This window comes from Polyodon spathula, unplaced genomic scaffold, assembly GCF_017654505.1.
Source record: "Polyodon spathula isolate WHYD16114869_AA unplaced genomic scaffold, ASM1765450v1 scaffolds_739, whole genome shotgun sequence".
In the NCBI taxonomy this organism is placed as follows: Eukaryota; Metazoa; Chordata; class Actinopteri; order Acipenseriformes; family Polyodontidae; genus Polyodon; species Polyodon spathula.
Genome location: NW_024472227.1, coordinates 55,836 through 75,000, shown reverse-complemented (window position 1 = coordinate 75,000; position 19,165 = coordinate 55,836). Strand labels below are relative to the sequence as shown.

General features: G+C 38.1%; 1 protein-coding gene across 1 annotated transcript in view; it reads right to left on the bottom strand.

Annotated features, from left to right (window-relative positions):
- Positions 1 to 15: 15 nt before the first annotated feature.
- The window catches only part of LOC121308557 (RIMS-binding protein 3), a gene marked incomplete at its 3' end in the record, with an annotated part of 51,429 nt that continues 32,279 nt past the window's right edge, over positions 16 to 19,165 (bottom strand). The window contains exons 4-6 of the mRNA XM_041241019.1: positions 1,715 to 1,822; positions 1,358 to 1,486; positions 16 to 141 (exon numbers count right to left, since the gene is read on the bottom strand). Coding sequence (XP_041096953.1) covers positions 16 to 141; positions 1,358 to 1,486; positions 1,715 to 1,822 — 363 coding nt within the window. The remainder of the gene's footprint in view (positions 142 to 1,357; positions 1,487 to 1,714; positions 1,823 to 19,165) is intronic.

Below are 19,165 nucleotides of genomic sequence, written 5' to 3'. Positions count from 1 at the left end.
CTCAGCGTGCAGTGCTTCAATCTCCTTATCTTTGGCAAGGAGGGCCTCTGCTTGCTCTGCCAGGTCATGGGCACGCTGCCTGGCAAACGCCTTCTTGTACTGCTCTACACCGGATCCCTTCAGTGGCACAGGTGTGTTCGCCTGCAACAAACAAAGAGACCAGCACACTCATCACAGTTTGTTTAAGGACGGTTTGCTGAAAACCACCTGTTCATTATCACCATTTCATTTGTATAAAACTATTTCCAAGTGCAGAGGCCCATAGGTATCTTGCTGTTGTCAGCAGTCTCCTAGGCATCTGCAGAAATGTCAGCTAAAGGGCTAAACTGATCGTGGTACAGGTGGGTTTTAATGGATTGCACTGACCATCTGCTTTTTAGGGAAAAGCAGGAATAGATTCCCCAATGTTGTAAAATGCTCAAATAAAATCCAGCGATGACTTCACCGTGAAAACAATGTGACAAAATGACCAGAGTATGACGCTGAGTATGTATTTTGTATTTTTTTTCCCCCCAAACAGCATTGACAAAAAGGGAACAAACATTCGAGAATTGTAACACTGATTAAAAGATCCCATTTGATCAATTGTTTGTATGAATGCCACAAGATTGTACGGCAACTCTGTTATTACACCTCACAGGATCACTAAATAAGCCCCAATGCCAACACAGTTCACCACCACGGTTGTGTCCCTCTTACTGTTGCTCCACTTAGAAGCCTTGGCTCATGCTATTTATATCTCTCGTTGCTAGCAGCTGCAGCAATCAGACGACATTATCCCCCCCCCCCCAATAACAGGCTTCCTCTGACCCCCCAGCCCCCCATCAGGGGCTTCTGTTTTGGATACCAAGCACTGCAACATATTAACCTTGTAAACCTTAACCATATCAATCTACCCTGACCGAGTGCTTTCACGCCCTTATGAGGGCTTTCACAGATTGCTTTTACAGGAAGCCTGATAATGCCAGGCCACCAGTGATTACCATTGGTGCTAAATTCAGGTTTCAGCTGTTACTTGTATCCAAGTAGTAGAGGGGGTGGGGGGCGGGGTGAATATGAAAAAAACAATTGGTGGAAGTAAGCAAGAATGGAAGTAACTGGTGCACAAACCTGTTTGAAGATATTCTCATTAGAAAACTCAGGGTTTAGGGAAGTGCTTTAACAAATTCAGGGCTAGATGAATATCAAATTCAAGACTTCTGTTTACAAGGATAGACTCCATCACCGCATACATATTAGGTTTTTATACAATATTACACATTTTCCATAGAATGGACCTAGTGGTTAAAAGTGAGCACTAAAGAGACGTTGTAATACATCGCGATGAGAGCCAGTGGGTTGACAGTGTGAAGCTCACCACTTTGAGGTTGGCCTCTTGTAGTTTCCGAGCCCTCTCCTCTAAGCGCTTGGCGATGACGGCCAGCTCGGCATTCTTCCGTTTCAGCCTCTTCACCTTCTCTTCTGTTTCAGGGGAGCTGCTTTTGCGCTGAATTGAAGAAAATTTAAAAGAGAAAAGACTATGAGGTCAAGACTGTTAACAGCCCACTACATGGCAAACAAATGGAAATCTATCTGTTATAATAGCCTTTAGTCAACATCATTGAAACACAATAAATCATAAGCAGAAGATCCAAAAACAGGCTCCACAAAAGTTTAAGTTTTATGAAAAACTATGGTTATGAAGCTAGTAGGAGTGCAGCCTCCCATTCCTCACCAATAACACATTTTCCTGACGCAGAGAAGCACAGGTCCTTTCCAGCTCATCCAGGGCACGCAGCAATTCTGAATTCTGCCTCACCAAATACCCATAGTCTGTGCCATTCTGAAACACAAAACACAGCAATGCAACAGGCATTAACTCCACTGAGAGGTTTGCACCATTAAAAAACTACTAAGGAGTATGATGTTTTGTACTGACTTGTTTATTTAAGTTTAGTTTTTCTTAGAGAGACTAAATGCTGTGTGAATCTAGCCTATTCAAAAGACAGTATTCGCTGTATATGACACCGTATAATAGACTTTCCCTCAACCGTATCCAAGATAAAATTCTAAGGATTTGACTTTATGATGGACACCCATGAGAGGTTTCAGATCCATTTCAATTCAATTAAAAAAAGGTATGTCAGATCAGCGAACACGCTTGTACATTCATTCATTCATTTCTTCTGGCATTTTATGATCCTGGGCTTGTGAAAGGGATACACATCATAACACCTGTGCTAACCACAATACAGCATGATATAATATAACACAATACAACACAATACAGCATGTTCTGCAACAGCTCAATTTCACAGTTCACTGCCACTTGAATTCTCTAGAAGGTTGTTTTTTTTCCCCAGTTCAGTGCTCTTCAGATAGCATTCCTGAGGCAATATCTGAATGCCAAGAACCAGATTCAGACAGATCCACATTTCATTGCCCCACTCCCTCTGCAAGCAGAGCACACTCCTGCTACTTCCTTCTATGGAAAAGAAGACCTGCAGCCTTCACTCTTCTCATTAGCCCCTTCGTGCTCCTAGCTCCAATTCGTTCTCCAATTACCCAATCCTTAAACAAAACAATACTACAATTCCTTGTATTTTTTTTTTTTTTTTTTTTTTTAATGCACTTCAAAATGTTTGTTGTGATCATTTTGAATTGCAACTCAATTCACCAGACTAAGGTTTGTTACCTGAGAAAGTTAAGGACTATATTTATAAAAAAAGAATAGCTTCTTTGTGCGACAGGAAAAACAATCCCTTGGTAAAACCAGGACTGACAGCAAACAATGAAGTGATTTCCTGAAATATTCATAAGGATACTGTGGACCTATTAAGGATGATTGCAAAGGAAGCAAGTAAAAATAAAGCTTTTAAAAAAGACAAAACACCAATGTTGATCACTATACACCACTGCAAATTTACACATTACACTTTATTAGATGGTTTACATATGAATCCTTTATAAGAATGCTTGGTCAATTAGATTTTCAAGATTTACACTATAGCTGAAGTACTTGTAGCCTGAAACGTCCTGACAATTGTTTTTATTTATTTATTTAAATCAATTATTCACATTTTTGTGTACTTGCATTACCTTTTTGCACCTTTTGGTACACAGCAGTTTTGCTTTAAATTTGTGTGTGCATATATATATATATATATATAAAATGGACTTAAAACGCTTATCTGTTAATAACAAAAAAAGTCATATTACTGGAAACAAAGTAGCGCCCCTGACTCAAGGCCAGTTCAACAAACTAAAAAACAAGTAGTCACTATCAGATTACAGGAAAATGTAATTGCCAAACTCAGCCACATTTTACAGGTTTCCACTCCTGGGGAAAAATGCAGTTTAAATGTTTTAGCTGCCGGCAATTCAGCCAAGTCCTGGTTACAGAGTTCAAAAGGAAAACTGAGCTTTCACACCGAGCATAACATTATATATTATTTATATTGAAAAAAAAAAAAAAAAAAAAAAATTTGAATTATGGATCTGAGCGCCATGTAGGCATATTTTATCTGTCCGATGAGCGAGACACGCCAGCGAAAACGATCCCTCAAATACCACGAGCGGGAATGCTTCTGGGTTGCCTTTCTTGAAGAGTGGGATTAACATGCTATCTCTCCACAGGGCCAGCACCCCCTTCAGCGCACAACATAAATATTTATCAAAGTATATCAGCAGACCGTGGAGCTGCTATAAAAGGATGTTGAATTTCATAGGAAATTGTCATATTTCTTCCTCTCTGCTTCTTTTTTTAATTTAATGATTTAAAGTTACGTAATGTGTCAGAGTTGTACTGAATTGTATTCTTTGATGTTTTTCAAAGTTTGCTATATGGTTTAATTACAGTACTTCATTACCTTAACTGTAGGTGTTAAAGTTTTACTGAATTGCATTAATTTAATGATTTGTAAAGCTTTGTAATTTTGTATGCTTAATGTGATAGAACCCTAACCCTAACAAAATCAATTAAGCAAACTAGTATCGGTCCCAATTAGTTTGGATAACTGACTCTCTGCTGCAATAATAATAATACATTTTAACTGAACGACAACATGTGGTAGACACAGGTTAGTCTGGAATCTTGTCTTCAATCAGTTTTAAAGCCACCAAGTATTAGGAATGACCAAATAATGGAAAGTATGCATAATATTAATATATCAGCCAAAAAACAAAACAACTTGAGATGAAAACATCAGGCTTGTGCAATAAACATCCCATAATAATACAATGAATATGCAATAAGTATCCATAGTGACATATGGGACTAGATCCAGTAACCTTGACTTGAATGCACAGGACATTCTTCGATTGATTTCACTGTTCAAAGCGCATAGGGGTGAATTAGATAGGCAGTACGTTTACCAATAGGCTACCGATTATAAAATGGGTGTGGGGGGTGGGGAGTGGCCTTTTATTCCATGCTTCCTTCTGGTTCTGGGACCGCATTGAAACGACTTTGAAAATCAGTCCTGTTCGTTTCCATTGGCAGTAGACAGAGATCAAACTGGCTGAAATGAAATCAGACAGCTGTGACTGAGAAAAAAGGGGCACATACTGCACCACTAGATAAAATATCCAAACTCGATTTCCATTACAGTGAGAAAATCAGATGTAGATTTATTCTCATCTTTAAAACAACAAAAAAAAAGGATTATTATTAATGCCAGTTTTAAAGCAATATTAACAGCCTGAGTCAACTTTGTCAGTACATTCATGTTGTTCCCTTTTAAGCACAGCTAATAATAAACATGTGGAAACAATTCTGGCAGCTACAATTGAGAGTGATCCTTCATCTTAAGCTATTGGGCTCCTAAATGAATCGGCTGACAGTTCTGGGGTGGCAAGACATCTTGCCCCACACTTCAAAGTTAGTGTTGACAGAATCGGCACACTACCGGAGCTCCATGTGCAGTGGCTTGCTTTACCAAGGCTTGCGTTACCATTTCAGACACAAGACAAAAGTTTAAAGAATTACCTACTTTATTAAAATCTACATCCACAGGCTTCTTTTTAATGGCACAGAATATTGTCAGCAAGCATGAATGCTATGGTTTTCTGCATGTCTGGCTAGATTTGAATACATTAAATGATACTCAATCAGGATAAGGCTTTTTAACGCTATGCTATAATAAACTGCTGCACCATTAAATGATGTGTGTACGACTGTATGTGACACCATAGGTTTTAAAAGACATCAGAGCTTTCATATCACTATCAGACTACCACTACTGACTATTGACTTTTTAAATGATCATACCTCTGTATATTAGACCCAATACCAAACTTATCAGTGCTTCAAGTCCAACACAAAGTATTTCCAGGCTGCTGTAAAAACGTTTTTTTTGTTTTTTTTTAGGGTGGTGGCCTTAATGTGTTATAAGGCAGCTGTAAAGCACCATTCAGTGGGTTAGTAGGTACGGTTTTGGGGATAGTTTTGTCCACCTGGTTTTGTTTGGTTTACATGGCATCTACTGTACCCTAACTCACAAACTGTGTATCAATACCATAGGAATCCCTAAAAACAACAAGAAAATAATGTGCTGATGACAAGTGGGCCCAATCTTTTAACATGAGCATCCACACTCAACAGATCCTACAGTACTAAAACTACAGGCCTGCACTGCCGTACAAAACACAGGCCTAGATTCCCAATCTTATTGTAGTTCAATTCCACAATATTAATTTATAAGAAATCTATTTTATGCTGTACCGTGAGTTTTTAATCTTGAAAACCATTACCGCAACCATGCAGTTATCCCCCCAGGGTCGATTTCCTCTCAAATCACAATCGTTACAATTCTGTTTAAAAGCTATTATCTGCATGAATGACAGGCCCTCTCCTATTAGATTAAAGACTCTGGAGAGCAGCAGACTGGTCATAAGGATCCCTGGTGACAATCAGAAGTGAATGACACCAGTGTTACCGAACATGGGTAGCAAGCCATATGAAATGGGTCTTATTCCATCTATCGAGCACATGGCAAATAAGACTAATACATTGGTACTGGTTAAGATTTAGTCCTTGTGGAGACTTCTTCAGCTTTAATTGAATAACTGTTTTGAGACAATTCTAAAATAAGAAAAGGGCTTTAAATTATGTCACAAACCACAAAATGATCATCGTCTGCAAATGTATGCTGTTTGGTTGCACAATTATGGACAGATGTAGGTCTTACAAGGGAATGCTAAACAATACAAAAGCTCATTTTAGGTTTAGCTTTACAGTCATCACCAGCAATGTTTCTGCATACCGTACTTATTCCAAAATATGTTTTATGTTCAAGTTGAGAAAGAGATCCATGCAACAAAGGTATTCTAACTAGGCCAGTTATTTGTTTAATTAATTCTACCACTTTCAGATAATATGAAAAAGATAATATGAAAATTCAGAAAATGCACCCATGCTTGCTTACAAGTGGAAAATCTTATAAAGCCAAATGGCAGCCATTTAAGCCACTACGATGGCTACAAACACAACAGAAAAAAAAAATGCTGGGAAAGCTTAAAATGCTTTAACATGATAATAAAAAATAAAAGGCAGACAGATTGAGGCTTAACTACATTATCTTTGTGGGCTGTGCAAGCTTTGTGAAAAAACTTGGGTAAATCAAAGTGAGTTCTCGATCAGGGTCACCCAACAGTGTTTATTTTTTTTAAATATATAAATGATTCCATACTTGGCTGGATCCCTATTTCAAGCAATCCATCTCTAACAAGCCCTAAAACATGTGTTTTTTCTTTCTCTCTCTCTCTCATGTGTGGTGCAGCATTACAAAAAGAAGACATCTTTCTATTTCGGCACTACTGCAGGTAGCACTTTGCCAGTTTTAGCACTATGCCTGGTGATCAATATTTATGTAACCACGTTCAGGTCATTTACTTCATTTGCAAAACCACCAACAGGATGGATTCCAGCAGTGCAAGCATGACAGAAACTACACTCTGTATATTAGAGCTAGAATGACTTTGAGGAGGCTCACCCTTAACTGTGTATGGAAATATTATAACAGCTGCATCTAGAATAGCTAGTTAATGTATCTGCTTAGGTCTGGCAGAACACGAAATACATCAATACATTACGAACGTGCAAAAACTCTGAATACGATGATCACTTTCCCATTACCATTGTTTGCTTGACAATATGATTTTGACAAGGCACACAGTGTCACAAGGTGGCCAAAACAGCAGCTTCTCGGGATTTTTTTTTTATTGCACACTTCTCCAGATTTGCTAATCTTTAGCGAAAAGGTAGTTAATGTTAATGAAATAAATGAACAAAAAGAATATACCTGTAGCGTATGTCAATGGGGATGTCACTTCGGATCACTGAGTCTACAGTACATGCAAGAGGAATACGCATGTCAAAAGTCACTTTGCTGCAACGTGGCAATATTAGCTGGGTGGTAGATGGATATGAGGTGTTTGGCTGCAGGCGGACAGAGAACACACCTAAGGGCGGTCGATAAAAAATACAAAAGCTAGGTACATGAATCCAAGTATGTTCTGCCTGAATTCACTTTCATTTGGGACTCCAAGAGGCATCTTTCAACAGTGCTTGTCCATGGCTAGCAGGTTGTGATTTATTTATTTTGCATACACGAGACTAGAAACTGGGCGGATATCACTGGAATGAATTTAACCAGGGTGTCGGGTGACAATGTATTAAATCACTGGCCCACTTGGCTGGAATCAAAATGGTAACCTTGAGGCTTCCAGGTACTGTACAATCCTGGTGCAAAAATGTGTTAAATCAATTGTATGCTTCACAATTTCCCATCCGTTCTGTACAGTACGTTAGACATATCTAGCAAAACAGCCTGCTGCATTTAGCACTGCTCCAGGAGATCACGGTAGATTAGGAAAGAAGGCAACTACTTTTGAAAGCTGTAGCCTACAAGACTGAAAAAGCATGCCTTACGATGGGAAACAGTGTTGTGAAATCTAAAAATAAAAACAGCAGGATGCTACCAACCTCAGCAATTTACATCAATGTGATGATTCAGCTCTGGGGAAGCATAATACAGACATGTCTGTTATTACCAAGCATTGCACACATTTCACATTCTTGACTCGCTTCTCGTATCTACAGCTGAAGCTTTCCAAACTTAATTAACCACAATTTAAAAACAGAAAATACATGGTTACAAAAATTCAGCTGAACTAAAACGATGGCGGATCTAAATACTGTCAATGTTTAAATACGAAACATTTTACTAACTTTCACGTAAAATACACAAGAGAGATGCATTGTTACCGATGACGATTTTGTTAAAACAGCAAGTAGCAGGGTCTTGAAAAATATAGCGTTATATAATCTAAAATCAATGAGAGAAAAAAAAAAAAAAAAAACATAACAAGTGCTCTGGCTTTTCTGTTCCGTACCACATCATGGATCGTTATTGCTGTGTTACCTGTTTCACAGTGTGGGCAATAATCCTTACACTATCAGTGCAGCCTGAACAGACTTTAAAAGTAAAAAAGTTGTCAGGATGTTAATAAAAAGAAAAATGACAGGTACGTTATTTATACAGTTGTAGCAACACGTGGGGGCGTGCAACGCTGTATTTTTCAGAACCCCTACTCTTTAAAGTCCCTTTCTTTAAAAGACAGATGTTTTTAGATTTATATCACCTGGATAGACCACAAAGAGTTTATTCAGGCATGCTTTAAAACTAAACAGGTACTGTACTCCACCTCTGCACAGATGTTAAACAGACACAGGCAGACTGCCAAAGACCTTCCTACAATACTGAATCCCTTGTTTCATCCCTTTCCTTCAATTCTTCAGAAAAATATAAGACGTCAGCACCAAGGGCGTGGAAAAAATTAATTACCTTAAAAGAAAGCTATCTTTTCTTAAAAACCCAACAAGTTTGCATGTATCACTTCTGGTTTAGCTCTGGCAGTTTTAAAAAACACTGTACATGTTTAGTCCTCTGCATGCTTTTTATTAGAGTTTGAAAATGTAATTTTTAACCTTCTACTTTTGCAAGCAGTAGCAGCTGTTCTGATTAGGCTCACAGGCAGAGTGTGGAAAACAGGTTTTTCTGGGGCAGCGTGTGAGAATATTGAATATTAACAGAACTACTGAATGCATTTCTATTTTATATACCCTACATAGCCACTGTACTGGAAAAAAAATATGACAGAGCCCCAGATAGGTATTGTGTCTAGGGGCCCAGAAGCCTACTTCTCTCAACTGGGGGAATTTATATTCATCAGGCTTAAAATAATCTGCGATGACTGGAGATGCAATGCACAGTAGTTATCTATCAGTTTAAAGCACCCAATACATTGCTGAAGCTTTTTCAGTACAGAAGTGACATTAAACTGTTGTTATTTTCCAGTTATTGTTCTCATTTGGTTCAGAAGGACCAGGGGTCTGGATGAGTAATAAAATGTATTATTTAAACTTACATGAGAATACCAAGCTCAGGCATGTAAAGTGAGTGTAATGTAGGTCAGTACTGCTCGCCTCTTTCAATTACATTTTTGCAGGTGTACAGTTACATTTTACTGATACTGAACGGGATAATCAGTCAGTGCTTGTAACCCCAACCCATTCTACTGACTCGCAACCATGGGGAAGGAGTGGTGGCTCCTGCACTAAGGAGCTATTCAAATGCAACACTTGAGCAAAGCTGCTTTGCATATGTTTGGACAGTGGGACACTGCTATACAGTAAATATAGCACAGATTTATTTTACCCCACATGTTATCATCTCAGCATTCCCACTCTCTTTTTGTCAGTGCTTTGAACTAATTGCAGTAGCGTAAATATGGTGACTTTAATGCAGATGGGCCATAAGATTCAGTACTAGACATCACATCAAGAGGGCCCGATCAGGCCTTTCTGCTGCAATTCAGCTATTGCTTGGTAGGGATGCTATGAATTGAAAAAGCACTTTTGTCAACTTCAAACCCTAACAGCAGCTAATCATTCAACTAGTCAGATCCAAGTAGACAACAACTTTTAAAAGCTGATAGACTCATAAATCATGCTAGTTCTATGCTGAAAAATTGATTGACACACATTGTTGTTTTTCCCCCCACAGTTTAAGTGCATTTAAATCAGAAGCAATGTTACCCCGGCAACCAGTGATGGCCGTTCCCATTAAGTGGAACATTTTTTGTGTTATTTGACTTTTAGTGCATCAGAGTACGACACAAAACAAAGCTGACACACAGTTCCGGAGGTTATCAAACACAATCAGCTGTGATGAATGGTGAAGCACATTGAAGAGTTTATACAGAGGACACTTAAACAGCATTTTCAAACGGACAAGCAAAGATTCAAGCCATGTACACAATGCATGCAAAATAAGCAGTCACCTCCGTCCTGCGTTTATTGCATGTTTTATCTATGTCCATCAATTAAAACCTAAAAAAGAAAATGCAATTATTATTCTTTCAATTCATTAACTAATAGTATTAATTGAATCCCCCTAACTCAAGTCTGTAACCTTCAATGAGCTTCACTAAGTTGGGTTGAAATCGGGCTTCACTTTTAGAGTAAAGAGATTGAATATATAGGCCTATTCAAAGATGATCGAATAAATGACATGCAGCCAGAAAAGACAGCCTGTGTTCTGCTGACTGTACAGTGTGGATGTATCTTCAAAGATGCTGCTGCAAATTGATATCAGCCACTTGACAAGCTGAATTGGGTATAGCCATTTAGCTGACGGATAACAACTTGTCTTTTTTTTTCCTGAGCTGTCAATTAGACTTTAGAACCAGCACAGACACAAAGTACCATTAGAATGGCAACTGTTGCTCAAAATCACACTCTGTGTTATTCTTTATATTTAAAGTAGGGTTACCACAAGGCTCCACATACGATATACCAGAATGCACTGCGGAATGCACTGAAGGAAAAAAAGCTGCAAGTCACACAGCAACAGAAGCTAATAAAAAAAAAAATATTGCAAATCACTCCCTAAAAATCGCAAGAAAGTAACAGCCCTTCCACAGCCAAGGACATTTGGTTAAAAAATAAAAAAAAAAAAAAAAAAAAAGGCTATAATATGTATATGTAATGCACATGCAGTAAATGGCCTCTTGTGAACACACACTCAGTAGAAACATTGCTGTCAATGAGCTTATCCAAAACATAACTTGTGCAATAAGAGTTACAGACTGTTAATTACTGTTAAATGTTCAATAGCACACAGTTACCAGGCTATTTGTTGGGTTGTTTAACCATATGCATAAAGCAGGATTATCACCTTAAGATATGTACTTGAACGAAAATGCGCTGAATACTCTTAAGAGACATTTAAATCATGCTGGGCTTGGATCAAATTAGATACGTTGGCTGGATAAAAGAAAGAAATCTATTAAAATGTAAAAAGGTTATCAATTTAATTTCACAGACTCAGTAGAATTTAAAGCCTGTTCTCTTTACTGTGTTTAAAGTCTGTCAGTCTTTGCTCCTCTTGCAGAAATAATAAAGGAGGTGACATAACGTGCAACTGCTCATATTCATTATAACTAAATGAACTGAAGGCTTACATGTAATCTAAAATAATGAGTGCCAATTTCTGAATAATGAATGTTTTACAATAGATCACTGCTAATACCTTCAGAGCAGATTTTATACAATGAACTAGAAAGGTTTTTTCATTTAGGAAAAACAAGTAAAGAAGTTGCGGCTTATATAACATCAGTTCTTTGCGTTGTGGGTTGTAGCGTTGAATAACTTTTTTGCATTCAGCGTTGCAGATGCATATTTTATTCATTTTTTTCCGGTGAATCACACAGTTCCAAACTACACCGCCTGCAAAGCTGATGCAGAGGTTGATCTGGCTGGTAACAACCCAATACAGTACTCTGTGAATGCCCATGGAGTATCCTTCCTGTACATTATATATAGTATTACAAAACACCACATGGGAAAAGGCAATGCTGTGTACTGTACATCTGAGGTGCTTTCTGTTTACAACAGTTTCAATAAGTCATTTATGAACTCCTTCAGTACTACAGAAGTCTGCTAGTTGCAGATTATGTAGTGGCAAGCAGATTTTCACAGAGGAGAAAGCTAGTGTCGTTGCAGTTTTAGAGTAAAAGTAGATCTTCACGTGAGACACTATTTTAAGAACCAACCCATTACAGGGGAAAATAATTAGTAAAACCTCCATGACACATTTCAAACTTACAAGCTTCTACAGTACATACTGGTGCATGCACCAAAGGAGGACAGTCCTTTTTTTATGACAATGTGTCATTTAATGGTGGGCAGCTGCATCTCAGAATATTTCTAATTAAGCTGCTTGCTCCTGGCAACAGGGAAATGTGAGCTTCCCTTGGAACATGACAGCCAAGGTCTCTGGAAGGATGCTGGTTTTGTTAATTAGGGATTAGACTCAAACAGACGAGAATATTTGCACTCCATTAGACTGTACTACACCATATCAAAATCCTTCAATATTCCAGTAAAAGCATAATAAAAACATTCAGAACAATAACCATACTAATAGCTCTTGTGCAACAAAATCACTAGCCATGCATGGTGTTCCTCCCTGTACATTGATACTCAATTAAAAAATAAAAATAAAACACAGCCACGGGATATTGTTAGAAATGGTAAAGGTTTTAAAGCATTGATATGAATGGATTGCACGAGATAGCTTTGTCTGCAAAACTGAATGGAAATTGATGAGGTCCAGTTTTACATTATAACACTGTTAGATTCAGTTCTTGTTAAATGACAGGCCCAGAGCTAAAACTACATGGCATTGCACAGTAAAAACAATATTTTGAACAATTGGACAGTGGCACTATATAGCTGGTGCTCTGTCAGGAAATACATTTGATGGAATAGAAATAACTGGATATATTTATTTATTATATTTTAATTTATTTTAAACCATGAAAAAAGCAACAGTGTAAAACATAAATGACTAATAATAATAACAATAATAATAATAATAATAATAATAATAATATGCTGAAACAGCAATGTTAGATGACATTTCAAATGCCAGGCATGTCACTAAAAAGTTTGTTTTTTTTTCCTGACAATGTTAACTATTTTGTTTACTTCATTCGCAATAGCAGTGGCACCAATGTATTATAAGGAAACTACATTAATCTAACAGATCAAATTCTGCAAAATTGGTGTTCATAATTAAATAATCCAGGATATAATGACTTCCACATGATGCAATACAAAAGGACCCATTCACCAAAACATTCATTGTATCTCTTTATATTAATTTGCATGGACTACCACTGTGCTCGAAAGAATCTGGTCTGAAGATGAACTACTCAAAATTGTATTGGAGGATGTGGGCTATTTAAAAAATGCAAATGACTTTCAGGCCATCCTGCAGTGATGTAAACATTGGCATATGTCACTCAAGCCAATAGCCTAGCTGCTATCTGTCTTTAATAAGCAGATAATCCTAACAATGCACAAGGAGGCGTTTAGCGATTCTCATTTTGTAAAGCCAGTAATAAAGGGACTCAAATTAGCAGGAGTCACAATCCTTGGAGACTGCACTGTCCATGAACAGACTGCCTGTTCTGCACAACATGCTAAACTCGTGTTGTTCGACCATATTACACAGAACACAATGCTGCATAACAAGAGCAGCATTTCGCTTGTAAGCGTATTTACTACATTTATGAAGTAACCTTTTTGTGCACCCATCTTCATGCCCTTTCACTCATTGGCCCAATCGCCCATTCTCATTCTCTTCTCCTATCAAGTCTTTCCAAAAGTGCTCGGTCAAAGGGATCTTCAGGAGACACATTTCAAGTCCGTGGAGCTGCAGAGTTATTTAGGGGCCGGCAGGAACCTGTGCTTGGGGGCATAACAAAAAAGAAACAACATTTTAATGGAAACCTCCGTCCTACTATTCCACACGATGAAAGGGAAATCCTGTCTGCCTGTCATTTGGAAAATGAGCCTTTTAGAAAGGCTAGACATGGTGCCAGGAAACAAAATGATAAAAATATATATAAATAAAAAGGCACACACTTCTGTTTCTTCCTGGAATGATCCCTTATTAATATTTAATGCGGCTCCTGACACGTTTAGCTTGTCTTATTTAAAGCAGTGTTTTCTTTTTCCTTTATTATCCATCTTTAAAGCTGGTGTTTCTGGCAGCCATTATGCTGTCTGTTCAATATTTCTGTATGTTACTGTACCGTAGCCTTTTTCCTTTTCTTTTTTGGAAAAAGTGATTAAATGATTAACAATCCAGAACCCTTCCCAAATGTAAAGTGAGGTACAGTGTTAATATGAATAACTGTATGAATTATTTATTGAAACATCATTTATTTTTAAATATGAATCATAAAAAAAAAGGTCTTTCAAGAACATAAAAGGCACAGTATCCAAAAAGATCTGAAGCATTTCTTTAAAAATGTATCTTAAATATAAAAATTAAATACATATTTCCAACTAAGAGGGGGGAAAAAACCCCATGAAAAGTGTCAGTCACCATTTTATTTTAAAAAAATGTTATAGAGCGCAATAGACCACTGGTGGTTTCAGAGCACTGTGCCGGACAGGAACATAAACACACACACACACAAAACAGCACACAACATCAAAGTAACAGTGTCAAAACAATATACATTCTCCCGATTGAATTAGCATAACTTGTGAAATAAGAATGCTTTTAATTTATTCCTAAAAGGGAGAATTTCAGCGGTAAGGCAGAGTTCTACAGGCAGAGCATTCCAAATCTGTGGACCAAGGACCGAAAAAGCACGAACTCCATAACGTTTTTGTTTAAAATACGTGGTTGACACAGGGACAAGGTGAGCAAGGACCTCAGACTCCAAACAGTATAAACCTGCCGTTTCTCAGTCCGATAGTGAGGTAGTTGCTGATGAAGTGCTTTGTGAATCAAACACAGTAATCTGAATTGTGCACGAAGCTTAATTGGGAGCCAATCTAAATCCAGTAAAACGTGGGAAGTTGGATCCCGACGGGACTGACCAATCAAGAGTCGAGCTGAGGCATTCTGAATGCCCTGGAGCAGACTGGTTCAACACAGAGACAGACCCACACACAGGGCATTGCCATAGTGGAGACGAGATGTTATGAGGGCATTCAGAACAGTAGTGCATGACCTACTTCTGTGGAATGTGGAATAGCATCTCACAACAAATACTGTTGTACAGGTTCCAGATATCGAGCCTCAATAGCCGAGTCAATTGGGTGTCATCAACATCCACAGAATGTACTCATGACCATGCAAGTCAAATCAAACACCTTGCAAACAGTTCACAAAATATAGCTATCAAGCAACTCCGAATACGAGGTGTCACTTGGTGGAAAACGTAGGCCCCCTTGTGCTGCATGTGCAGGATGCAGAATAACTTCTTGTAACCCAAGTCTATGCAGGGTTTCATTAAACTGGACATACCTCTCCCATTTACTGAACATAAAAAATGAATGGTCGCTCGTATTAGGAAAGCACACTTCATTAGGCTCCCAAGTGCGATTTCAGAAATTGATTGTATATCTTCAGTGGCCAACTGTGCAGAACAGCTTGGTGCATTCTCACAGTAATGTACCAGTACAAAATGTACAATGCTACTTACTACAAAAAAAAGTATAGTTATTAGCATAAATCTAAGAGACAGAACCAGCCTGCTCTTTTCATATTGGCAGCTTCAATAACAAGACAGTATAAAACTGCAAACAATCCAAAAAATTATTAGACTAGACATTTTAGCATGCTTTTTTTGTTTTAAGACTGATAATTAGACCCTGCTTAATTACTCCGATCAGTTCAACTAAACTGAATTATATTCTGTGCCTCTTGGGCTTTAAGTTTAAAATGCATGCCCAGCAAACTATTATTTGTTTTGGAACATGCAGACAAGTTTCTAATTATGTGGCTGCAGAGATATTTCATTGTAATACCACTGCCTTTGTATTTTTCTTTTTTTTTTTTTTTTTTTTGACTGGTCAGGATTTGTTGAAACTCTGATCATCAACTCTGTCACTAGGGAACCAATCCAATATTATTGCATGCCTTTCTATTCCCCATTGGGAAGGGAGAACTGTCCCCCAGCCAAGACATGTGTACAGGCATGACCTAGATGCATACACTGCCTTCTGCTGATCCCAGCATAAATCTCAAGAAATGATACCATTTGAACTAATCTCTCTAAAAATGCAATTTACAGAAGTGGATGAGAATCATTGCTATGCTTCTGAAGTAGTCTTGAAGCAGAGTCATATTCTTTATGAAATGAACTCTCTGGGATTACTAAAAAATGCTAAAAAACCTAAAATAGAGACTTGCGAGCATTGTTAAGAGTCTAACCTTGGCACAATTGAGACTGGTTTCACACAGCCCAATTAGCACTAGTCTTGGACCACCTTACCAAAGGTTACATTAGGCGTCCAAGAATAGCGTTAATCACAGTCTGTGAAACCAGCTGATAATCATTATAATTGGAGAGATTCCAATAATACAATACATTCACCAGCAACTCCTTTATCATACAAATAGCACACAATTCATACACACACACATGCATTCGATGTGGCGTATACAACCTGCTTACAGTAACAGGATGTCTTCCTCTTTTCTTATTAGCAACATCTTTTGACACAATCAGCATGATTTTCAAAAGGGGATTAATGTAATCGCGTCACTTGATTTACATTTTTAAAGTGTCAACAAGTGAACACATGACTAATTTCATCTAACCCCTTTGAAAGCCATATACTTAGTGACCCAAAGCAGCTTTTAGAATAAACTTTGCAGCCTAGTTCTTATTTTGCCCCTTTTGAAATTCCTGCAGAAGGTAGCAAATCTAATCACTACAACCTAAAAAGCAGGCCCTGCAAAAATCTTACAATTGCTCCTTGCTGCCAAGGGGGTAAAAAAATTAATTAATAAATAAATAAAATTGACCAAATGATTAACGTTTGGAGTCACTCTTAAACTGAAGATTAAACTCAAAAGGAAAAAGAAATCTGCAGTCAACAGCAAAGTGTTGTACAACACATTCATTTGAAAATGATTCTGAATTGACACAGGGACTGTCAACGGAGAAACAAACTTCGAGAGCCACAGCTGTTAGCTACAGTAAGAAGCAGCAGGACAGTGTACAGTATGTTGCATTCTAGAGTTAGAGTTATGGGAATTTGGCCATTTGGCTTTCTTTAACATGGGCTACACAAAGGAGACCTGGAGGACGGCACCTCTATTAGCACAGTTTTGTTTCACAGCACCACCTCCCATTGCTATTTGCTTGTACTGTTAAAATGCACCATCTTGTTGCAGCTGGTTGGATGTAAATCTGTCACGAATCCCCTATTCCCCCATTGCCAGGCTTCCTCCTTTTGAATACGGTTCTTTATGCACTAATGCTGTAACTGTTCAGACTGCCATCTTAACATGCGTTTCCTTTTACCATGTATTACAGTTTGTTAAGCTGAGGCTGCAGTTTTCCCACTGGCTTCTAATCCTGCCTTCCACTCCAGGCTGGTGTAAGTGATAAACCAGCCTCAAGAGGATAGTGCTATTCATTCAGCAAGAAGATTACTCTAGATTCTTAACTACACTAGCAACTCAAGGAATAAAAAAGTGGTGCTATGGTGCCAGATTTTTTTATTTGATTGTTTTTTACAAAGGGTGGTGGGGTGTGGGGTGGGTGATAATCCAGCCCTAGGTCTAACTAGCTGTGGATGCAATACTCTGCATAGATCATTAAAAAGGGCTCTCTGTGTACAAAGGAAACGATAATATAAAATGGTGCATCTTGTGTATTAGTTTAGCCCTGTATTAGTTATTTGGGATAAACTGAATAGACCATTTTATGTTTTTCCTTTCAAAACCTCCCATGACACAATCCTCAGGTTGTGATCCCTCATCATGTTTAAAACTTGACTTTTACATATTTGAACTGCAATGGTTTTAGATATCTGCTGTAGGTTACTGTCACAAGCAACCTCTCCTGTTTGGCTTGCGGTTTTGTTGTCCTTCAGCAGATTTGTCATTTTCAGCCGACACAGTAGCAAATGGCCAGGAATTGAGATTTTTATCTTGTGTCTTAATGCAGACATGGTTTATCCATCATCGTCTGGCCCCTTGAAATGACCCCATTCCACTATTCTCCGCAATTGCCTTAAAATAGTACCAAGTCTCAATGTCTGAACAGGTGATAGATAGAGGCCCTGGACGCACAAAAAAAAATAAATAAATAAACTGGAGTCTGCAACTGTGAAATCCCAGCACCGAACTCCAACTCCGACTCCAAGACAACGCGGGGGAAAATGGGCCTCCAAATTCTTTATAATCCAATCTGAAGCATATGAGCAAACAGATTAACCAAACCCTAATAAAACAACCCCCACGGGCCTGGTCCCCAAGCCATGAAGCGATCCTATTAAATGCCATTTCCCATTTCATTTCACATTCATCAATGATTTATCGCTGCTGCATTACTGACACCGACAGACTGCGGGGATGAGGTAGCTGGAGACAAAGAATCCCCTCAAACACATTATTTTCTACATACAGCAACTAACACTTGGTTTTGCAGCATTATTCTTCTGTTATTTGCGCTCTCAAAAACAATGTTTTTCCAGGACTCTATATAAAGGATTGGGAGCCAAATTTGGGTACAATAGAACTGCATATAACCTTGACTGCCTTTTCTCCCATTAACTCTGGATCCTAGTTCTGGAAAAACACCAGCATGCTGTTAAAAGCATGATGTGTCACAGTGAGTTTATCCTGGATAATTATTTTGACCCCTCAATGTAAATAAATCCACTCTGACACTGTCACTGTACTGAAGGTTGCAAAGCAACAATGACAGCTTGTGGGTTAACCTACAAACTCTTGTTACAATTATGACTTCTTCAGCCCTACTGTACAGTACAAAGTAGCCCCCATAGACTACTACTGATGGCACAACTGCCCAAATGGAGGAAGCGTTCTGTTGTGTCCTTTCTATTAGTAATAGGGGCAATGATTGAATACATAAATAAGACAGTGAGTTAAATATGGAAACAATTTGATAAATTTACAGTGTGATTTCACAAAATGTTCAATTGGAAGATCACTATCATTGAAACGCTGCAAAAAAGGATGCACAAATTATCTGTGATCTGAAAGAATATTTTAGTCAGATGGGTGCGATCAAGAAGAAAATGTGTGCCAATACAGTTTAATGTACATAACTGTATGCT